At 40.6% G+C, this 25,151-nt stretch overlaps 1 protein-coding gene across 1 annotated transcript in view; it reads right to left on the bottom strand.

Annotated features, from left to right (window-relative positions):
* LOC122564224 (E3 ubiquitin-protein ligase RNF43) overlaps positions 1-25,151 on the bottom strand; it is a 225,409-nt gene that overhangs the window by 28,452 nt on the left and 171,806 nt on the right. Inside the window, exon 5 of the mRNA XM_043718921.1 lies at positions 24,434-24,556. Within this exon, the coding sequence (XP_043574856.1) occupies positions 24,434-24,556 (123 nt within the window). The remainder of the gene's footprint in view (positions 1-24,433; positions 24,557-25,151) is intronic.

Raw genomic sequence — 25,151 nt, 5'->3', positions numbered from 1 at the left:
GTGTGTGTGGGGGGGGGAAATGTGTGTGTGTGTGTGTGTGTGTGTTGGGGGAAGTGGCAGGTGTGTGGTGGTCCAGAGAGGCTGAAATCATCCATATTTCCACCATCTTGTGAGTAATTATGCTACCTGATATCATACCTCAAAAGCATTTGTCTAATTTTAAAGCTATGCTCCTTTGTTACAAGATAAAAACATTAAGAAATAGGAACACATAAAGCCCCTTGAGCCTGCTCCATCATTTTATGCTTTTATGGCTAAGCTTCTGCCTCAAATTCACTTTCCCCTATCTGTTGATTCCTTGAGACACCAGAAGTCCATCTGTATCTGCCTTGAACATATTCAGTGAAAAAGCATCCACAACAGTCTAACTCTGGTCCTTACTTAATAGTAGCGTGTGTCTGTTTTAATGCTACTCCCCTCACATTGGGGGAAACGTATTCGCATCAAATTGTTTTCACACATGAGAAGTGACTATAGTGTATATAAAGCTGCTGTGCACACTCAGGCAGTGCCTTGTTCTTAATACTACAATGCCCTGTTTATCTAACTCCTGATCCTAACACAGAGACAGCATCCAGGATTTATTGATCAAAATCCTTTCGCTATGCACAAAGACAACATCTGGCCTATCTAATCCTGCTCCTTGCACACATTTGGTCCCATTTTAAAGCAAAATTTCAACTTGTCTTGCTATCTTCAAGATTTTGAGCACATATTCCCTTCATGTCTGAGTGCCTCCACCCCTTTCAAACTTGGATCATTTAGTTTATATTGCCCCACCACACTGTCCCTATGAAAATGCACCACTTCACACTCATCTGCAATTAAATTTCAAATGTTAAGTGTCTGTTTATTGATGTTTCAATCCTCCTGAAATCTGAACTTGTCCTCCACATTAACATATTTCCTCATGCTATCTGCCAACTTTGAAAAACAGTTGTTCATCTTTATATTTTTTGCCGATTAGCCAATTTCACACCCAAGTGCCCCTTGGCCCCGTTATACCAATAATCCTCAATTTGGCTAACAAGCCTATTTTGTGGTACTGAGCTATATGCTTTTAGAAAGTCCATATATACAAGTAGCACAATACTCTCTCAACGTTCACCATTACTAAAAACTCAATCAAATCAATAGAACACAACTTGCATTTAACAAATCAGTGCTCCTTTTCATTTCTGAAGCGTATTGGCACATAAGTGTCAACTAATTCTACTTCTAATTATCTCAAAGCTTCCCCAAACCTGATCTTTAATTGCTCATTTATCTCTCAGCTCTTTTCTGAAAGGGGATATAACATTTGCAACCTTCAGTCATATTATCTCCCCGAGAATTAAGGAATAGAAGGTCATAACCAGATTTTCTGTTGCCTCCACCCAAATTTCTCCACTTATTTTTCAAGCAACCTAGACTCTAATGTCTCCAATCTGGAATGAATTAATTTCACACCTGCAGCTATGCCTATTAGACATGTCATGGCTAAGGAAGACGCTGCCCAAGTACTCATTTAGCACCTCATTGATGGTCTGCTGCTCCACATTTGGACCCTGATCAGTACTACCTTTCCTTTGACGACTGGTTGCCATAACATGTTCACAAGGTATAGTTGTGACGTAAAGAGGGATGCACACAGGAAGGCACGAAATTAGGAATGCAGAAAAACAGTTTTAGACGACAAGGCAACTTTACGTGAATTGTAGTTCAGTGTGAATGAAGATAATTAGCAGAGGAATAAGGTACTGAAGGAAAAGTATACCCATATTAATAGAATGAGAATACTGCCTACAAAAATAATAATTTGAAATAGTTAGTGAAGTGGCAGATCTCGAGGGATTGAGATCGGACAGAAATATCTATTTTTTGGGAGAAATAATCATCTCCTACTCCTTTCAATTTTAAGACTCGTGTTACAGCCACTGATTTAGATGTTGCACAGGAACGTGGAACCTGGCAGCAGCTATGGTGAAATGTTTTGCAAGTGTCCTTGGCTGTGTGCAGTGTTGTACAAATATCTTTAATGCCAGTATGCATTGTTTTAATTTCACAATGCATTTCCTCACTCCAATGTTACAGTTGCACTGACTGAAATCACAGTCGTAATCACGGCAGTTTGAAATGCAGCTGGACTGTACTTCACAACATTGAACACATCTCTCATCAGAGTGGGAAGATTATGGAGTGTGCCTGCAATTTCCTCTACCTGTCGACTCTCAGTTGCAAGCCATCTGTAAGGGGCTCACTTTAGTTCTTCCCTGAGGGTGAAGTGGACAGCCCAAGGTGGCCATCAAACAACAGTCTAATAATTTATCTTTGCTGAAGTGGGGAATGTTTCAGAGATAAGGCAAAAGGAAGACACATATTTCAAAATACTTGTTCACAATTGCATCTTCCATCCCTCAGAAATGAACTAGAAATTCAATGTCAAGTGATGAGCCAATGGATAAGCCTTGAAGGAGATCAGGATGCAAGTTACCCATGGTAGTTATGTTAAAAGAGCAGCTTTTGAGTACATTCCTGAATTGTAACAGAAATAAGACAAGGGCAGGATCAGACAAGTCAGAGAGAGGGGGGAGAAAAACACATACAAAAGAATTCTTTGTAAGGATTTCAAAAGTGATGTGATTTAACGGCACTGATTGAAACTGAATGAAAGGACAAATGCCTTAAAAAAAACTGAACAGAAACACATTCACAGGGGCTGCTAGGAAAACCAGAAGAATTTGGTTTAATACCACAACACTTTGTTCTATTAAAAGCAGATATTTTAAATCTGGAAGAACTAATTAGCAAAGCATGTAATCAGAATTTTTCCATTCTTTCTTCAAATCTCGTCATCACATTGAATTTCTTTGAAAATGGAGATGAGAAAATTAACTTGACTTTGGTGTCCAACCATATGAACGGGTATCTCAGTGACTGGTATTCACATGATCTGGTGCCTTCTAAATATGGTCTAGAAAACAGGAATGGTGTGTACATGACCCATTAACCATTTTTTTGTTGTTACACATCAATTCCTGCTAGGATCCAAATCACCACTGGTACAAACTTCACTCATATGATGAGAGACTTAACAAACAATCAAGGTATTTTTCAAAGTATAACTTCAGTTACATCACACTGCAAACTTTTGCTATAAATTCTGTGTCTTACAATTGTGTCCTCCACAACCACCTGATGAAGGAGCGTCACTCCGAAAGCTAGTGCTTCCAATTAAACCTGTTAGACTATAACCTGGTGTTGTGTGATTTTTAACTGGAAGCCATGATAGTCAGCACCAAATTAGTCATGCGACCCTGACCACATTTCCCTCTCTCGTGCCAATCAATTTACAGAGATCAACATTAAAACTACACTGAAATGCTTTTAGACCATAAGACGTAGCAGTAGAATTAGGCCCTTTGGCCTATCTGGTCTGCTCTGGCATCTGATCATGGCTGATATGTTTCTCAACACTGTTCTCCTGCCTTCTTCCTATAACCTTTGATCTCATTACAAATCATGAACCTAGCTAACTCGGTCTTAAATACACTCAATGTCTTGGCCTCCACAGCTTTCTGTGGCAGTGAATTCCACATTTGAACCACCCTCTGGCTGAAGAAATTCCATCTCCTCTCAGCTCGAAAGGGTCATCCCTTCACTATGACTTTATGCCCTCAGTTCTCGTCTCTCCAACTAATGGAAATATCTTTCTACATCCACTCTATCCAGACGTCTCCGTATTCTGTAAGTTACAATCAGATCCCTCTTCTGGATTCCCTCCAACATGAGCACATCCTTGCTTAGAAACGGGGCCCAAAACTACTCAAAATATTCCAAACATGGTCTGACCCGAGATTTATACAGCCTCAGTAGTGTATTTCTGCTCTTGTATTCTAGCCCTTAATTAATGTCAATATTGCATTCGTCTTCCTAACTGCCAACTGAACTTGCATATTAACCTTTGAAAGAATCCCGAACTAGGACTCCCAAGCCCCTTTCTGCTTCAGATTTCCAAAGCCTTTCCCCATTTACAAAACAGTCAATGCCTCTTTCTTCCTATCAAAGTGCATAACCTCTCACACACTTCACAACTTGTATTGCCATCTGCCACTTTTGCCCACTCTCATCTGTCCAAGTCCTTCTGCAGCCTCCCCGCTTCCTCAACACTACTTGTCCCTCCATCTATTTTTATTTCATCTAAAAACTTAGCACCAACACCCTCAGTAGATTGTTAATGCATAATGTGGATAGTTGTGGTCCCAACACTAACCCGTCTGAAACTCCACTAGTCACCAGCTGCTATCCTGAAAAAGATCCCTTTATCCCCATTCCCAGCCTTCTACCAGTTATGGCAGTACCTTGCCCCCAATACCATGGGGCTCTTATCTTCTTTAGTAGCCTCCTGTGTGACACCTTGTCAAAGGACTTCTGGAAGTACAAATAAATCATGTCCACTGGCTCTCCTTTGTCTACTTGCTCATTAACTCCTCAAAGAATTCTAACAGATTTGTCAGGCATGAGCTCCCTTGATGAAGCAGTGCTTACTCAACCCTATTTTACCATGCACTTCCAAGTACTCCACAGTCTCATCATTAATAATGGACACTAATATCTTAACAATGACCAAGGTCATGCTAATAGGCCTGTAATTTCCTATCTTCTGCTTCCCTCCCTTCTCCAAAAGGGATGTTACCTTAGTCACTTCCCAGTCCTCTGGGACCCTCCCTGACTCCAGTGATTCCTGAAAGACCACCAAAGCCTCTACAATCGCCTCAGCTATCTCCTTCAGAACACTGGGATGTAGTCCATGTAGTCTGGGTGATTTTCTTTTTCCCCTCTCTCTTGCATTGTTTGGTCTGCACCATCTTAATACAGGTAGCTGACACTGTTTGCAAGGTGATGGGGGCCTCCACCCTGTATTTGAGAAATCAACTATTGCAGCAAACTGGAACATTCAGGCATTCCAGTTTGCTGGTTGGATGGGGTTTTTTGATTCAGGATTTTCAAATGATCTGGAGGCAGCAGAGTTGGTTCTGGGAGATTACAAATACCCTTGGAATCCTCCTTCACCCAAGACAGCCCACAAGTGTTTTCTGTATAACAATGTGCATTTGTCATGTTGCTTCCTTAGGTAGGGAGATATTTTGGGTGGTTGGAGATTCAAAACAGATGTACACAAGTGACATATATGGTGACTTTAAGCTCCCCAACTGACCAGTGATCTGATTTCGATATCATGCCCAAAGCAATACTAGAATTGCAAATCAGTGTTGTTTTAATAAAGTAAGGTTTGAGTTGGAGCATTCTTTGTTGAAATGGTACAATGGGCACACATTTCCCCAGAAATGGCTGTACTTTCAGGTTACGTTGGAGATACTTACATCTGTGAAAGATGCTCTTCTTTTCAAACTGACTTTGGTCAGTTTACAATCTGGGTAAAATGTTAGTATAGGGTATTTGCCAGGGTTGGAGGATCTGAGCTATAGGGAAAGGTTGAATAGGCCAGGGCTGTTTTCCCTGGAGCCTTGGAGGCTAAGGGGTGACCTTTATAGAGGATTATAAAATCATGAGGGGCATGGATAGGATAAACAGACAAAGCCTCTTCTCTGGGGTGGGGGAGTCCAGAACTAGAAGGCATAGGTTTAGGGTGCGAGGGGAAGATATAAAAGGCAACTTTTTCATTCAAAGGGTGATGAACGTATGGAATGAGCTGCCAGAGGAATTGGCGGAGGCTAGTATGATTGCAATATTTAAAAGGCATCTGGATGGCTACATGAATAGGAAGAGTTTGGAGGAATATTGGCCAAGTGCTGGCAGGTGGAATTAGATTGGGGTGGGATATCTGGTCGGCATGGACGAGTTGGACCGAAGGGTCTGTTTCTGTGCTGTACATCTCTATGACTATGACTCTATAAATTCAGAGTAGTTGTTATATTTCCACAGTTACAACTTTTGTTTTGCTTAACATTTGTAACTCTGGACCCTTAAACACTTGCTTAATATGCCTCTGAATTTCTGTGAGGTCACTTCCAAGTTCTCCAAAGTGATACCCAGCCAGAGTTGAGAACCCTGATATTGCGGGTGTAAACATAGATCTGTGGCTGATAGTGATCCAACTGGCAATGCATGGTAGGGAATTTCACAATATTCAATAGGGTGGTAGAAATACATTCAGTAGTACAGTGACTATCAAAACAGAATTGGATAAATCTTTAATGCAGAAAAACATTGAAGGAACCCGGGTATGAGATTTATTGGATTACTCTTTTGAAGAGCTGGGGCAAACTCAATGGTTTTAACAAACTGTCCACTTCTGGAAAACCCAATGAAGGAGCCAATCTTTCAACCATTTTAATATTTTATTTACAAAGATACACATTGTGAATGGAACCCAACTAATGTATTTCAGTGTTACTTTGTATAGTGACAAATGAATCCTCAGTTACGCCTGCCACCTGCTTACCATTAAATTCTACGAACATAGCCATCTTTTGTACTTGTTTCGTCTATGGCTTTTATCTATTTCACATGAGGCTGGGGTCGATGGGTGATCTGGCTCCCAAAGACGGTGAAGACCCTAGACACTGGAGGCAGTGAGGGCATTAACTGCGATGGTTCCAATAAACGCAGCATTGTTCCTCTGCAGCACTGAGGGCATGTGTTTCTGGAAGTCAACCTACTCACATAAAGCTAGATTTTCAGCAATAACATCAACGAAACAAAGTACAAAGCCAAGCCAGACACTACCTCGGACATTTGTGCCCGCTTGTTTAAGATACCCACGTTGCCTTTACAGACCACTTATTCAGCACCAGCAAAAAGTTATTCACTAAGCACAAATGATGTAAATGTGAAATACTACGGCTCTGTTACATAACTAGTTTTTATTTTGGGAGAAATAAATACATTTTGTATATGGGGAAAATGTTGGTAAACCTCTGCCACAATATGTTTTAAGATTTAAGCGAAACAAATCGAAAAATCATTTTCCATGCCTTTTCCTACTCTCCATTTCCCTCAGTTTCAATAAACCATCCAATTTTTCCGAAAAGGATGTCAATGCTCTCATCTCATCATCTCCTTGCATGTAAACTCTCTGTAATCCAACAACTCTTAGTATATAGTAATGTCTATTAATTGTTCGCCTTATACACTTATTAATCATTTAAAATTGATGAACTTTCATCACTGAGTCCTCAGGGAAAACTGTCTTTTCCCATTCACTTATAAAACTTAATGTTAAAACCATGAAGAGTTCTCTTATGGGTCGTTGTTGCTTAACAGCAACATTTCCAGTATTTCAAGCCTCTCAGTCTAACTCAACTTTTGTATTCTACATTTAGTAAATTCAAGCTGTACATTCTTAATGGCTTTATTTGGTCATTCAGAACTGTTTACTTTTAACAGAGTAACAAATACTTGCACAAATTTAGAATACATTATTTATTCTTAAATACCAAGTCTCCATTTACAAAACAGAAAATTCTGATGGCCTTTAAGATTTTGCCTACCTACACACTGTTCCACTGAATTGATAATTTGAGTGCCAAGAACTCTGTTCATCCACACCTTCAGTGACTTTTCATTAAATTTGTAATCCCAAATGTATTACTTCATTCAGATCCCCAAAAGGTTGCATACTTCACCTGTTTGCTTCATATATTTTGTCTTCCTGAAATATTCTGGAATACTTTCTACTATTCATTTTTTTTTATATCAGCAAATTGAAATTTTGTTCATATACTCAATTTATCTGCATCTGTCAAAAATAAATCAAGACCTAGCACTGACTCTGGAGCACATCACTTCAGACTCTTTTCCAATGATTGATAATTCTCATCTTTGTTTTTTGTCCATCAGATAATTTTCAGCCCAGGTTGCTAAATTTCCATTTATACCACAGATACATCATTCTTCCAACATGTGTTTTCAGTGATACTTTATCAAATGACTCTTGAAAATTCACATACACTGTATCTATTGCATTGTCATTTCTACAAAAAAATATTACATTTGCTAAATGTGCCTTTCTTAACAAATCTGTCCTTGATTAAACTACACATTTCTAAGTAATTGCAGTACATCAAATTGTGGATTTTAAAATCTTTTCATGACTGACATTCAACATCACAAATTGTACTGTGAATTTGATGAGGATTAGTTTAAATTCTTATTTTATTTTAACAATTTTTGCTTACCTTTCTTTTCATTCTCCCATTATAATCTTCATTTGCGATTAATTTAGTAGTTGCACTTTTATTGCACATCTCTCTTTAAAATTTCACTTTAGTTGCAATTTAATTAGCCATGAAATCCTATACTTTGATACAACCTTGCCTTTTTTTTTGCTACAATGGGATGTATAATCTGTGCAGATTACATTTGAAGAATTTTCATTTCTGATCTGTCATTGTATTTTGTTCCCTGTTTCACATCGTTCATTCAGGTGAGGTCCCAAACACTTCTTTGCATTTTGAAAATTTTTTAGCATAACATTCCTAATTGTTGACTCACTGATATCATGTTCTATTCTTTCAATGAACCTACCATGCTGCAATTACTATTTCCCAATTGTTCCCCACAGTATATCAACTTGTTTTCCACAAAGAAGTAGGGGATGCTTTAGCTTTTGTTGAAGGAACCAGGAAGCTGTCTGGGATTCATTACTAGTTAGACTGAAGCAAAAGAAATGTACATTGATAACTGAGAGATAATTAATATCCATCAATATTACTGCCCTCATCTTAATAGAGTTCGAAATTGTCTGCAGATCTCCCTCACTATCTCTAGTGTTTGATGGCATGTAGGAAATTTAGTAATTCTCATTATATATCTTAACACTACCTATTTATGCATTCACTCTTAATACAATCCATGGAATATCCCTATGGATCATTGTTGTGGTAGACTCAAATACTCCACACATCGAACTTGCCTCAAAATTTTGTAACCAGGAATATGATTATTAAACATCATGTACAACATAAACCATATCTCCACCAAAGTTCCCATCTTATTGTTTAATGTTTCTACTATTTCAATTGTGCTTTAAAAGCTCTCTGTAGTCACATACGTAGATATTCCACTCAACCTTGACCAACACTGATGCTTGTTATTTTTCTTGACAAAGGTTTTACCCCAGTTTCTGAACACAGTAACTCAGGCAGCAGATAATAATTGTATAAAGAATCAACTACTCTCTTTACTAGCATCAATACCATTGTCTATGTGCAGAAACCTGATTCTTATTCTTTGTGAATAAGGAGACAAGTCCTGAACTTGCAGTGCATCCACTACTGTCACAGGGTTTAGCTACAGAGTATCAACAAAGAAGGAAAATCACAGTTGAACAAATTTACAAACAGTAATGGTATGTTTTAATACCCCAGGCTGGTCTAATAATCCATGAAACATACCTACTATTAATGGTAACTGAAGTCACTATCCATGTACTAATTTTATGAACTCTCCTCGCACATCCATTCCTCTGGTACCTGAAGTGCCAATTTTACTGTGAAGAATACATGCAGACCAAGCAGCACAGACTCCAGTTGGAAGCTTCCCAGATACCACAAACTTGTTTCCTCTAGCTCTCCTTCCAGTCAATCTAGTAGACAGCTTTGACTCAGTACCATGTCTTTGAATTCTTGATTAACGATATTTTAAATCAAGTCCAGTTGGTGGAGGTTTTCATCCAAAGTGGTACAATTTACCTGCCTTTACTATCTCTCACTATCAAAAACTAACATTGTTTTTTTCCATCATGTTAACACATAAGTTGATTTCAAATCCCTTTATAGAACATCAGAAAATGCTGCGGTCTTCACCTTGGAAACTTAATTCAGAAAAATTAAACTTTTCCAAGTAGAATTTAATGTCTCATTGCTGGGCGTGTAAAAAAGGAAAATTGGAACTTAGATATAAAGTATTAAAATAAATTGCGTATTCCAAATTGAACAGCATCACTTAGGCCTTAGATAGGAAGACAATTGGGGAGTTCATGTGAGACAAACAAATTGCATTTGTACAATACATAATATAGTAAAATGTTCCAAAGTCGTTGAGACAATGAGAGCAGAGGAAAGAAATGCACAGAAACAAATTGGGAAGTAGAAATAAAAATAAAAATGAGCTCGCTCAACCAGAACTCTCATTGTACAGGTATAGATATAGAATGAAACCATTCAGACCAGAAGAGCTGGCATTCAGATTCTTAACTTATGCTGAATTAGCTGATTAGAACCAGATGACTTAGCGAGTTTTGAGAAGATTTGTAGCTTAGGTTGAGATTCTGGACGTATGTTTGCTTGCTGAGCTGGAAGGTTCATTTCCAGACGTTTCGTCAACCTACTAGGTAACATCTTCAGTGGGCGTCCGGGCGAAGCACTGCTGTTGGGTTGGTGATGTCATTTCCTGTTCTTTTTCTCAGGGGGTGGTAGATGGGGACTAACTCTGTGTGTTTGTTGATAGAGTTCCAGTTGGAATGCCATGCTTCTAGGAATTCTTGTGCGTGTCTCTGTTTAGCTTCTCCTAGAATGGATGTGTTGTCCCAGTCAAATACATAGAGAGGAAGGAAGGATACCGCTTCAATTGGGACAACATATCCATCCTAGGACAAGCAAAACAGAGACACTCATGAGAACTCCTAGAAGCTTGGCATTGCAACCGGAACTCTATCAACAAACACATCGAGTTAGACCACATCTACCACCCCCTGAGAAAAAGAACAGGAAATGGCACTGCCACAGGAAGTGATGTCACCAACCCAAACATATAAATTGAAAGCAGGAATTATTAACAGTGCTTTGCCTGGAGGCCCACTGAAGAGGTTACCTAGTAGGGTGACGAAATGTCTGGAAATGAGCATTCCATCTCAGCGAGCAAACCTACATCCAGATCCAGATGACGACATGAATATTAGGCGTGAAAATATATCAGTGAGGCTTTCTATTTCTGCTCTTCCAGCACAGAGTGAGTGCTGCACTGTTGGCAGTGCAATCTTTCAGGTAAGATGTTCAATCAAAGGCTCAAGTCCCATTTCAGGTGGGCATAAAAGATCCCACGACAATATTCAGACAAAAGCATGGGAGCTATCCACGTTTTTTTACTGTAGTGATTGGAACCATGTGAACCTTACTGACTGAGATCCTTGACAGACTCAGGTTAACAACCCCAATCAGGGAGCTATGGCTGACCAATATAAATAAACAGGGAGCGTGGAGTGTTTTATTTCCCCCTCCAACTCTGTTTTGATTTAAACCCTGCCCTCCATTTCACTTTTTTGATGACTCAGCATTGCCTGTTGTTGAGAAGAGCTCTGCTTGTCACTGGCCACTCGGATGTTGCCTTCCTTCCTGGAGGTGGAATACGAATAAAGATTTATGCACTCGTTGTTCTTCACTGTGTCCTACACCTACACACACATACAACATGGGTTTTGGGGAACATATAAACTCTACCCACTGTTTGAGGGTGGTGTGGAGGTTTAAAAATAAGAAAGAAGTATAAACAGGAATTCAGAATTTCCTCACTTCAGGAACTGACTGAGCTGGCTACTTACAGCCAGTGTACTGTGCACTTGTAAATAAAGGGCGATTTGGTGACAGGAGACTCGCCTCTGTGCAGCTATATCATTTACCTAATACCAGTGCTTCTACAAAGATTTATAACAGGCTAAAATGTTGTGATTACAATGCTGTTTTGGGAGCTGAGTGAGAATGAACTGGTTTCACATTTCACATCAGAAGTACTTCATTGGCTGCTTTAGAGCATCTTGACTTTGCAAAAAATACTCAATAAATGCAATATTTTATTGATTTTATTGATTGCACAGGATGTTACAGCTCCTGGTGCAAGTTGCCATCCAAAGGAGAGAGGCTTGGGAAAGCTCAAATTAAAAATAAATTCTAGAAGTTCACAATGTAAAATGAAAATAAATTTTACTAAAAATTCATTGCAAAGGCAATTTGAATCTTAAGCCAACATGGTGCTCAGGTTGCATTTATTGTGGTCTGCTGCATGTATCCAGGCAATAGAAAAGGAATTAAATAAGGTCCTTCCAGTCACTGCAGCACACCTATGTGTGACAATGCTACTATGGAGACAAAGCGATACTGGTTACACATGACAAGGAGGGAGAATCCATTAAAACTCCTTCACACAATCCTGGTCAGCCTTAACTTTCACTAGCTAACTGCTGAGTTACAATGGGACTCACATGGAAAGGAATGTGACACGCTGAAAGCTAACCACTGATCCAGAATCTGGTTTCCAGCATCTGCAGTCATTGTTTTTACCTTCTTAACTTTCACTAGCTAACTGCTGAGTTACAATGGGACTCACATGGAAAGGAATGTGACACGCTGAAAGCTAAATACTTTTCCTCGCAAATAACAAACCTCACACAGCTCAGAACATGTCTTGTTCGGCACTTGAAAGGACTCGAGATGCAGCTGTTACTGCCTATTCCTGAACTATGTGAGAAATTCTGTGTAATTAGGTTATTGTATAACCCCCAGGCCTGGGTGGGGCCTGCTGAGGTTTCTTTAATCTTAACACCGTGACACATTTGCAGTCAGACAATAGTGGTTCACAGTCAGCATTAGGGCTGTGACTGAGTTTAGTGTGGGAGGTTGTGGGGGGGGGGGGGGGGGGGGGGGGGAGAGAAGAGTGGAGACAGGGTATTGGAAGGAGTGTCTCTGTCACTCTGCTGAGGTTTCAAGCTTCTTTACATGGAGACCTGTGGCCTTCCTGTACCCCTACGTGACCTGCCTAGTAAACAGAGGGACTGTTTTCCTTGGCAGCAGATCAGTCACTGCTTTCCCGCCTACTTGTTCACTCCACAGACTTCCCTGGCACTGTTTTGATAGTTGTTTAAGAGACCTGCTGCACTCTTGTGCTAGTTAATCTAATGGACCATAGACTCTTCTGAGGATGGAGAATTGGTAGGTATGCCTGCTGTAAATACTGTATGGAACGTTCCATATTCAGAAATCCTCTCCTGCACAAAGATGTATGTTTTTGAGAAACTAGATTGCAATGTAAATACCTGGAATTCCCAAAGAAACTGTATGGAAGCAGAGGGAGGGGTGTGTGTGGGCTGTCAGTGTTGGGGATCAGGTGTAGGGAAAGTAGTGAGGTTTGTTCAACCTACATGTTGCTGCGCGCGCAGAGATCTTGCAGCTGCCGGATGCTATATTTGGAAAAGAACAAAAAGCTGAAGAGGCTTACAGAAAAATCAATTGTAAAATGACTCATCTCTTGACTACACCAAACGATTAATAAACTAGTGTTGGGAAAAGTTTGCAGTCTGTTCCTGTTTACATTGACAATTGATTAGGACTTGATCTGCCTTCAGAGGAATAAGTAGCCCATGATCGTCAGGAGGCCTGACGCAAGCAGCATCATCTAAGGTAGACTGGATCATTGCTTCTGGAACAAAAGTCAGAGCAAAGATAAATGTGAATGGTTAAATTGAAGATGGCTTGTGGCCAGACAGAAAATCAGAAGAGGAACACAGCAAGTATCATTCGATGTGGAATTCACTGCCCAACACAAGCTGATTTTATATGGGAATACTGGGAGCAGTGCAGAGATGAGCAAGAACCTGGGGTAGCGGCATCCCTTTACAAAATAGCAAAAAAAAAGACTTTCCTCACCCTTAGAGGAGGACAGTGGGATGAGGGTTTTGGTGAGGGAGGAAAATGAATGTATTGTTTGTACAGAATTCAAGGTCATCAGGTCGGCACTAGAGTAAATGTCTAATCGCCATTATCATAGTGACCGATTACAACACAACTCACTTACAGTGCTGCTCATGAACTACCACCAAAAAGAAATATAGAGAGTCCCAGTGCAATGATTATAAAGTTTAGTTAGGTTGTAGCACATCAAAATAGTCTCATGGATATTCACATCCCAAAATTGTGAATCATAATTGAGGAAGATATCAGAGAAAGGTCAATCTGTTCAATTGCATTTGGTTTTAATATGAATTTGGTTAAAATGGCCACGAAATTCCATTATACAGTTAATAGCTTGTTATGATTGTTGGGAAAGACAACTCATCAACACACCTGTACGGCTCCATGCTTCCTCACAGACTCAGAGCGTACCCATCAACACACCCCCACAGACCCATAATTTGGAAATGCCAGTGTTGCACTGGGCTGTACAAAGTTAAAAATCACACGACACCAGGTTATAGTACATGGTTGCTACCTTCTCCCCAGCCCCACCTCCCCAACCCCGCATTTATCTGTCCACCCTGGAGGCTTCCTGCCTCTATTTCTGATGAAGGGCTTTTGCCCGAAACGTCAATTTTCCTGCTCCTCGGATGCTGCCTGACCTGCTGTGCCTGTCCAGCACCACACTGATCTAGACACCAGATTATAGTCCAACAGGTTTAATTGGAAGCACTAGCTTTTGGAGCACTGCTCCTTCATCACAACCACCTGATGAAGGAGCAGTGCTCCCAAAGCTAGTGCTTCCAATTAAACCTGTTGGACTATAACCTGGTGTTGTATGATTTTAACTGCCCACAGACCCAGGTGGTGTTATTCACACCTAGAGCCAGGAAGTGCCATTACCAGTCCCAACTTATTTTTCTAATGTTTTCCTCAGCAGTCTCCATTTCAGCCCCAAATTAAATGAATATGGATGTAATGTTTAAAATTAAAACTGGAGATTTTCTTTCAAAAGAGCCCAAAGGAAAAAAAACTATCTTCTGGTAAGTGGTTGGGTTCACCCTTATTCTGATGAAGGTTAAAGGGTTAGGGAGGTGATGGGGGGGGGGGGGGGGGGAACTATGGTACTTGGTAGACAAGACAGTCAACATTACAGCTTTCCCCAACAAATTGCTTTCATACTTTCATAACCCAAATCACTTTATGGGAAACAGGATGGAGGTAGGAAAAGAATCAAATTACAACACAATTTTCTTGTTGTCATCATTTCTGTATTCCCCCTGCTTCCTTCCACCCAGCCCACTCCTTGTTCATGACCAAACCATCTCCAACTCCACTTTCTTTTCCACTATTAACTTGCAGCTTTTCAGTCATTGAGAGACATGCATTACATTTGTAACCCATGCTCAACACAGCCACATAAATGCAACCAATTACACTTTTACACAATTTACAACTAGAAAGCAGCTTTAAAAATAGCATCATCTCAACTGCACTAAATGGGGTGCCCTCCTCTTCCCTGTAATCTTAACCCTAGCAGATCAGGCATCCTGTCTTACCCATCTTCAGACCTACTGAATTGAAGGATGCAATAACTAATAGGGGAATTTGAAACAAAGATTGCTTTGCATTGATTCGATGCCTGGATTAACTTCTGTTTGGCTTTGACAGTTATTAGAGCCTTGTTCTATGGAATGGCTCCAGGACAAAGCATACAAATCCTATATACAGCAGCGATTAAACCAGTGAGAATCACATTGAAAATTTGCTTCCAGGAACAGCAAATTTGTTAAGATATGTAACTTGTGTCAAGTTTGGTAGGAATGATGACAAAATCTGCCCTAAAGATGTCTCATCAAATCAACCATTCCAAAAACACTTAACTCCAGCAAGGTGTTACTGAAGTCCATCACTGAAGTGTGCAGCGTTGGAAAAAATGGGAGCAAAGATGTGATAAAGGAGGTAGAAAGTCAGGAAGTGCAGGAAAGATGCTGAATTGGGAAGAGAAGGTCAGGAACTTGACTACAGAATAAAAGAGATGAAGTTGTGGATAAGAGTTGGAAAAGATTTAGAAGGGATGAGGGGTTGATGCCTTGTTTTGAGAACTTCCAGCCACAACACAACTCAACTGTTGTTAATCTATCCCTAAAGATTATATAAAACTCACTTCAGGAAAAACTGAACAGAATATTACAAAGGACATATATCAAACCACTTGCAACATTTACTAACATAGGAAACACTACCTGTCAACTCATACTCAATAAAGATAACTTCGGAATTATTATTGTTCAGACCTGTCCCAAACAGCAACCACATGCAATCCAAAGCAAATATATTGTAGTAATTGAGACATGCTTAATTAAATATACAAAGTTTTAATGAGAATCCTGCAAGATGCGCCAGCAGAGCAGCAATCTCCGAGCAATGTTCTCCCAGTTGTCGTTAGGCACCTGGGAGGTGCACGAGAAGTAATCCCTTGAGATTGTCTCTGCTATCTAAATGCTATATCTGCAGCAGGCTATTCTCATAAGTACAATCTGAGTATAAATCGAAGAATACATTAAAGAACCAGACCTCAAAGGCTCATTTTTCATTAAGCGTAGGTAAATTCAATCAAAGCTGGGAGGTAACAGAAAGGGCAGCAATTATTTTGCTCCATTGTTTCCTTGGTTGACAGCTTTTTGGTAGGAGGATCCCAGTGAATTTGTCCTGGCACAAATTCTGAATGTTGTACAGGAGGCAGGTGCTCCCAGTGCTTATGGCACCAGACTTTCCTCTGGAGAACTTGGCAGGTAATTACTTTGTCTGAAAGTACACGGCCTTTTTAAAAAAAGATCTCTGGTATGAAAATATCAATCAAGACACAATTATTCTGTCACAACTCAATTAATTTAAATGATAGGTTTTCATTTTTGACATTTTACACCTCTCTAACTTACTCAGCCAATTGTCAACGTTGATCAAGGCAAGTGACCCAAATGCAGGAAAGTCTTGAACTAACGAGTATACAGCCAGCACATCTGTATTAATTCAGTTGACTGGTGACTGAACTTTGCAATGATTTGGAGACGCCGGTGTTGGACTGGGGTGTACAAAGCTAAAAATCACAACACCAGGTGATAGTCCAACAGATTTATTTGAAAACACTAGCTTTCGGAGTGCTGCGCCTTCATCAGGTTATTGTGGAAAATAAGATTGTAAGACACAGAATTTATAGCAAAAGTTTACAGAGTAAACAGGCACTGTAAACTTTTGCTATAAATTCGGTGTCTTACAATCTTATTCTCCGCAATCACCCAATGAAGGAGCAGCACTCTGAAAGCAAGTGCTTCCAAATAAACCTGTTGGACTATAACCTAGTGCTGTGTGATTTTGAACTTTACAATGGAACACTAGCAATCTCCTATCGTTCCATTGGTTCCTTCATCTCACATTTCCATTACTCCATAATTATATCTTTAGGTTGTGAAAATGAAATTAGAAGCCAAGCTCTTCCAGACAAACAATTTTAATGGTTGAGGTCAAATTGGATTCAAACATTTGCCTCTGAACCGAAGGGCAGGGATTCTGCTAGGATAGCCCACTGGATCCTCCTGCTCCAAAATGCAACCGAGTATGTTCAGCCCTTGCACATCAGTGACACGCACCGGTAGGAACACTGTCAGTGTCCAAGTGTGATAAAGAAGAAATGGCCAGTGCAAGTCCAGATTTGATGGATAACTTTTAAGAACCTTGCCCATAAGTAAAAATGGGCCAATTCTGTTTTGGGAAATGCTCCATTCCCATTAAATTTGGCCTCTTTAACAAAGAAAGTGACAGTCTTAATTTAAATTGGCTTCACTAAATCCATAAGGTCTGTTTCCTTGACCACATCAAATCAGAAGTTAAACACACTTGACTGCATTAAAATTCCATCATGGGAAAGATAAAAGCTAGGAACACTGAGACCAGAGGTGTATAACAGATTAGCCAGCACGTGAAAGGAAGAGATGAGATAGGGCATTACGAAGCACTAGGCAGGAAATTGAAGCACAGGTCCTCAAGGGTCATAATCTCCGGATTACTGCCCGAGCCACGTGCCAATTGGCATAGGGACAAGAAAATTAGGCAAGTAAACACGTGGCTAAGGGATTGGTGTGGGAAAGAGGGATTCCACTTCATGGGGCATTGGCATCAGTTTTGGAACAGGGGGGATCTGTACCGTTGGGACGGTCTCCACCTGAACCGATCAGGTACCAATGTTCTAGCGAAGAGGATAAATAGGGTGGCCAGTAGGACTTTAAACTTCTGAGTTGGGGGGAAGGGAAAGTCAAAGCGACAGGGAGTATGGAGGTAAATGGCAAGATAAACAGCAGGATAGCATGTTTCCAGGTGGATTTAAAATTGAGGCAGACTGAGAATGCAGTAAAAAGCAAGGATAACTTACGACATATGATTTCCAACATCTCTAATGATAAGGAAGTTAGCATTAAGGCACTTTACCTGAATGCTCGTACCATACATAACAAAGCCGATGAACTAATGGCACAGATAATAGTGAATGATTATGATATAGTAGGCATCACAGAGACTTGGTTACAGGGGGGTCAGGACTGGCAGTTAAACCTCCATGGTCTTTCAACTTATCGAAAAGACAGAGAGGTGGGCAAAGGGGGTGGGGTTGCCTTGTTAGTTAAGAACAAAATTAAATCTATGATATTGAATGACATAGCGTCGGATGATGTGGAGTCTGTGTGGGTGGAATTGAAGAACCACAAAGGCAAAAAAAACATAATTGGAGTTGTGTATAGACCCCCTAACAGTGGTCAGGACCAGGGACATAACATGTACCGGGAAATAGAGAAGGCAAGTCAGAAAGGCAAGGTTACATTGATCATGGGAGACTTCAATATGCAGGTGGACTGGGTAAATAATGTTGCTAGTGGATCTAAAGAAAGGGAATTCATGGAATGCTTACAGGATGGATTTTTGGAACAGCTTGTCATGGAGCCCACAAGAGAGCAGGCTATTCTGGACCTAATGCTTTGCAATGAACCAGACTCTATAAAAGATCTTAAAATAAGGGAACCCTTAGGAAGTAGCGACCATAATATGGTAGAGTTCAGGCTGGAGTTTGAAAGGGAGAAGGCAAAATCGGATGTAATAGTGTTACAGTTGAATAAAGGTAATTATGAGGGCATGAGAGAGGAACTGACTAAAATAGACTGGAAGCAGAGGCTAACCGGGAAGACAGCAGAGCAAAAATGGCAGGAGTTTGTAGGTATAATTGAGGACACTGTACAGAGATTCATTCCCAAGAAAAGAAAGATTAACCGGGGAGGGATTAGACAACCTTGGCTGACAAAGGAAGTCAGGAAATGTATTAAAGAAAAAGAGAGATCCTATAAAGTGGCTAAGAACAGTGGGAAATCAGAAGATTGGGAAGGATACAAAAGCAAACAGAAGATAACAAAGAGTGTAATAAGAAAGGAGAGGATCAAATATGAAGGTAGGCTAGCCAGTAATATTAGAAATAATAGTAAAAGTTTCTTCCAGTACATAAGAAACAAACGACAGGCAAAAGTAGACATTGGGCCACTTCAAACTGATGCAGGAAGCCTAGTGATGGGAGATAAGGAAATAGCAGGAGAACTTAACAAGTACTTTGCGTCAATTTTCACAGTGGAAGACATGAGTAATATCCCAAAAATTAAAGGGTGTCACGGGGCTGAGTTGAGTATGGCTGCCATTACGAAAGAGATAGTGCTAGAAAAATTAAAAAGTCTTAAAATTGATAAATCTCCTGGCCCCGATGGGATACACCCTAGAGTTCTGAGAGAGGTGGCTGAGGAAATAGCAGAGGCATTGGTTGAGATCTTTCAAGAGTCACTGGAGTCAAGAAAGGTCCCGGATGATTGGAAGATGGCTGTTGTAACCCCCTTGTTCAAGAAAGAATCAAGGCAAAAGATGGAAAATTATAGGCCAATCAGCTTAACCTCGGTTGTTGGTAAAATTCTAGAACCCACCATTAAGGATGAGGTTTCTAAATTCTTGGAAGAGCAGAGTCTGATTAGAACAAGTCAACATGGATTTAGTAAAGGGAGGTCATGCCTGACAAACCTGTTGGAATTTTTTGAAGAGGTAACAAGTAGGTTAGACCAGGGAAACCCAGTGGATGTGGTCTATCTAGACTTTCAAAAGACCTTTGATAAGGTGCCACACGGGAGGCTGCTGAGCAAGGTGAGGGCCCATGGTGTTCGAGGTGAGCTGCTGGGATGGATTGAGGATTGGCTGTCTAACAGAAGGCAGAGAGTTGGGATAAAAGGTTCTCTTTCAGAATGGCAGCCGGTGACGAGCGGTGCCCCGCAGGGTCGGGTGCTGGGGCCACAGCTGTTCGCAATATATATTAATGATTTGGATGAGGGAACCGGGGGCATTCTAGCGAAGTTTGCCGATGATACAAAGTTAGGTGGACAGGCAGGTAGTACTGAGGAAGTGGGGAGGCTACAGAAGGATCTAGACAGGTTGGGAGAGTGGTCCAGGAAATGGATGATGGAATTTAACGTGAGCAAGTGCGAGGTCTTGCACTTTGGCAAAAAGAATAAAAGCATAGACTACTTACTAAATGGTGAGAAAATTAATAAAGCCAAAGCACAAAGGGATCTGGGAGTGCTAGTCGAGGATTCTCTAAAGGTAAACATGCAGGTTGAGTCCGTGATTAAGAAAGCGAATGCAATGTTGTCTCTTATCTCAAGAGGGTTGGAATATAAAAACAGAGATGTACTACTAAGACTTTATAAAACTCTGGTTAGGCCCCATTTGGAGTACTGTGTCCAGTTTTGGTCCCCACACCCCAGGAAGGACAGACTGGCACTGGAACGTGTCCAGCGGAGATTCACACGGATGATCCCTGGAATGACAGGTCTAACATATGAGGAACGGCTGAGGATACTGAGATTGTATTCGTTGGAGTTTAGAAGATTAAGGGGAGACTTAATAGAGACGTACAAAATAATACATGGCTTGGAAAAGGTGGATGCTAGGAAATTGTTTCAGTTAAACGAGGAGACTAGGACCCGTGGACACAGCCTTAGAATGAGAGGGGGTCATTTCTGAACAGAAATGCGGAGACATTTCTTCAACCAGAGAGTGGTGGGCCTGTGGAATTCATTGCCACGGAGTGCAGTGGAAGCCGGGACGCTAAATGTCTTCAAGGCCGAGATTGATAGATTCTTGTTGTCTAGAGGAATTAAGGGCTACGGGGAGAACGCTGGTAAGTGGAGCTGAAATGCGCATCAGCCATGATTGAATGGCGGAGTGGACTCGATGGGCCGAATGGCCTTACTTCCACTCCTATGTCTTATGGTCTTATGGAGATCCTGAACTTAACACAAGCTGCCCAGCTACAACTTACTCTATGTGGATTCCAACTGAAATTCCATCCTTCATATTTTAATTCCACCTAGGATTATAGGATATTTACAACACTCATTGAACTGCTGTTCCTGTCACATCCTGAGTTCTACATGATGTACAATGTAGTGCCATGTGAACACTCCCGATCCCTTACTCCACCAGCATCAATTCACCTGATCTCAAAGCCATCCTTGGTCCACAATTTCATTTCACTCTGCCTGCAAACCAACACTTAAAAAATAATTTTTCTCATCCTTTCTGGTGTTAAGGAGCACAAGTTTCAAATCATGGACACCAATGCCCCTCCAAGTGTCTCGTCTGCATCTCCAATTCTAATCTCATTGCTTCCTGTCTATTCACAATATGCATTGACTTTGGTCTCTCTGATATCGAATGATCAATACTTAGCAAAGAACTCAGTTTTATCCCACCTTGCTCCACCTCAAAGCAGTTGTGTGTGCCAAGACACTGAACTCTCTTCCATCGCCTTTGGCCCCGCATTCACTGTTTGGGCTGGTAGTCCTCCTACTGATAACGGAACTCTTTCACTTGCTCCTGTACCTTTCCTCCATCTTGAAGTTTCCCTTTGTCCTCTTACTTGCTATTGAACTTTTCATTAAGAACTATCAGTATAACAAAGACCTCTTAATTTTCTCTGTTTCCCTTACTCACTCTAACCTACTTTCCTCTGAACCTATTGCACTCAATTCTGTTAGGTCTAACCATGACATTGGTGGTATTGTGTTCTGGTGTACTGACCTGCACCTTTAGAGGCTGAGTACCAACTCAGAGACATGTTTTCCCTCATTGCTCTCTATCATGCCTCTACTACTAAAATCAAGTAATTGTCTCCAGGATTAACATCAACTTAATAAAAACCTGCAGGTGCTGTAAATCAGAAACAAGAACAGAGGTTGCTGGAAAAGCTCAGCTGGCCTGGCAGCATCTGTGAAGTGAAATCAGAATTACAATTTGGGTCTAGTGATCCTTCCCTAGGACTGGTATTAACCAGTGTGTATTAATGACTTGGAGGTGCTGGTGTTGAACTGGGGTGGACAAAGTTAAAAATCACACAACACCAGATTATAGTCCAACAGGTTTATTTGGAAGCACTAGCTTTCAAAGCACTGCCTCTTCATCAGCACCCCGACAGCTAATGCTTCCAAATAAACCTGGCGGACTAGAACTTGATGTTGTGTAATTTTTAACAATGTGGATTAACATCAATTTCACTACCTTACATTTCCTTACACTCTGTCTCTTGTCAGGAATCCATCCCATTCTCCCTATTTCTTCATCTGAGTCATATCTTCTGACGACGCAATCTTCTTCCCAATATGATTGACAGGGCTCTCAACGTGCCTGATCCATTTGTCTTTTGTTCTTTTCCCCTCCCAACCAGAAGAGTGACAGAAGAATCAGCTTCCACCATTTCCAACTGATACCATTACCAAATACATTCCCCCCTCCCCCCCCCCCCCCATTAGCATTTCCTAGGCACCTCTGCAACACACTGAACCATTCCTCAATTAACTCCCTTTCCCATACAATCACAGATGGGTGTAAATGCTTCCCTTTTGCTCTCCTCTCTCCAAACACTCTTTCCAGATGAAGCAATGATTTACTTAAAGGTCTTTCAACTTAGTCCCATGTATTCGTTGTTCATCATGTGATCTGACCACCATTGCACTGGGAAGACCAAATGCAGATGGGGTGACTGCCTCTTATCATACCTCCCTGTGTCTGCAAGCATGACCCAAGGCTTCTCAGTTACCACCTTGCTCTCACATTTCATTCTTTGTTCAGCTGTAGTTTTCCACTGAAGCTCAAAAAACAGGATCTCATATTCTAACTGGGGGCTTTGAAGCCTTCTGGTTCACTTCTAAGTTCAACAATTTCAGACCATGAAACTATGTTCCATTTGGCTTTTATTTTGTTGTCATGTGCTAGTTTGAAGCTTTTCAAGTTGCTTTTCAAAGAGCTATTCATTATTTTGGTGTTATACTTAGCCTGCACAAATGCTTTTATTATTTAATTCCATCATACCTTTTCCATTTAATCACTCCCACATTCTGGAGCCTCCCTTTTGTTCAGCCCTTCGCAACTCCCTCTTTTGACACATATTTGTCCTCCTCTAGTTGAGAAAAGGGGCCATATTCACCTCAACATGAACTCACTCTCTTCACAGATGCTGTCAAGCCTGCTGATCATTTTCAGCATTTGTCTTTTATTTCGGATTTCCAGTATCTGCAGCATTTTGATTTATATTATTAAACTTTCACTTCTCAGTCAGATACACAGCAACTAGCTGCAGACCTCCAAATATTCTGCATTTAAGTTTTATCCTTCCTTAATTCTTGGTTCTTTGGTCTCTCCCAGATTTGGCACATTTGGGCAATCTGGGGTTATCACTCCAAAAGACCCAAGGGTACAGCCTCAGAGTCAGATACACAGCAACTAGCTGCAGACCTCCAGATATTCTGCAACCCTTTAGAACTGAGATGAAGAGGAACGTCTTCAACCAGACAGCGAGGAGTCTGTGGAACTCATTGCCGCAGAGGGTTGTGGAGGCAAAGACATTGAGTGTCCTTAAGAATGAGATAGATTCTTGATTAGTAAGGGGGAATCAAGGGTAACGGGGAGAAGGCAGGAGAATGAGATAGGGAAATGTATAAGCCATGATCAAACAGTGCAGCAGACTTGATAGACCGAATGGCCAAACTCTGATTCTATATCTTATGGTCTTTCACAAGTCAGTACTAGAACGTACAGACAAGATCTCAGGAAAATTACAGAAGTCAATTTAGGAAAGCAGCTAATTAACATAATGCTGTCAATTGTTTGTAGGTTTTGTATTATCAAATATTCACTCTCCTGGTGTAGCCCTCACTTGCACTACTGCAGAACTTTCAAAAACTCAGCAACACACAAAAAGCTTCAGAATCCAATTTTAATCCCAGCATACGGGAATTAAATAACTGACCATAATCGTAACTTGCTTGAGTTTAATGCCTCGTTGGTTCAGATTTCTAAGGCTTCAAGGGTTTGCGGGTCCCATGAAACTATGTTAAACCCAGGAATTAAAAGGTTAATGATCCTGAGAGACTTTCACTGAGTAAGACGGGAATTTTGCTTTTTGTGGAACTGTATGCCATCTGGTAACTCCTTCAGAACATAAAATTGGAAACATTTACATTTCATTAAAATTAATTGATTTATCAAAATATTTAGACTCTTCACTATTCCAGCCTTCTGCAACTTGGATCACATTTTACATACATATGAAAAAGCCAAACTTGCATCTCAGTTGTTAAATATAATCTTCACATGATGAAACCTAAACATATATTTGTATACAAGTTCCTGACCTTGTTGAAGAGGGAGAGACAGGGATGTGGGTCTCGGTCTGGACGCTCCAATTTGACCATACTGACAAAGCCATAGTCTTGCTGCTCGTCTTCACTGGTGTTACACAGCCACAGAGGGTGAAACTGACAGACAAAGCAATAAATAATTTTTAGTAATCTGCGAGCAACATATATACATAGAGTGCAACAAGGAAAAACAGCTGCTAACCATCACCAACATGTTTTCTCTAATTCACAAAATTTTTTGCTTTCAGCTGAGATTAGGAATGGATATATACAACTGGTGAGATTTGACAATGAATCATTCCACCAGATCGAGCTGACCTAACTTGGGATGCAATTTGGTTTGAATACAAGATACCGGTTTTCTGTGGGTCAAAGAAAACTGGATATTAAGCTTGTTTCACATTTTCCATGAGCATAAACATGAAGTACATACGAACTGAAGGCAGAGCCGGGTTGTTGTTTGCACCATCAGGCTCCATTTCATGTCTAAATATATCCTTCTGTTTTCAACGTTCTGCCTTGTTAGATTTTGGATTCTAATTTCTATTCTATTGCCACCTTATGATTCTACTGTGACTGGGATGTACAACATATGGCAATATAACTATTATAAATATGTTTCGATTTGTTATGCATTGGTGCTCACTGATAGTTTCCAAATGTAGCAGTGCTGAGGAGTTATCTTAGGATCCTGTCTCTGGGGTGAAGTCAC

The sequence above is a fragment of the Chiloscyllium plagiosum genome, chromosome 28 (assembly GCF_004010195.1).
Source record: "Chiloscyllium plagiosum isolate BGI_BamShark_2017 chromosome 28, ASM401019v2, whole genome shotgun sequence".
Lineage (NCBI taxonomy): Eukaryota > Metazoa > Chordata > Chondrichthyes > Orectolobiformes > Hemiscylliidae > Chiloscyllium > Chiloscyllium plagiosum.
This window is presented reverse-complemented; position numbering and strand designations above follow the sequence as displayed.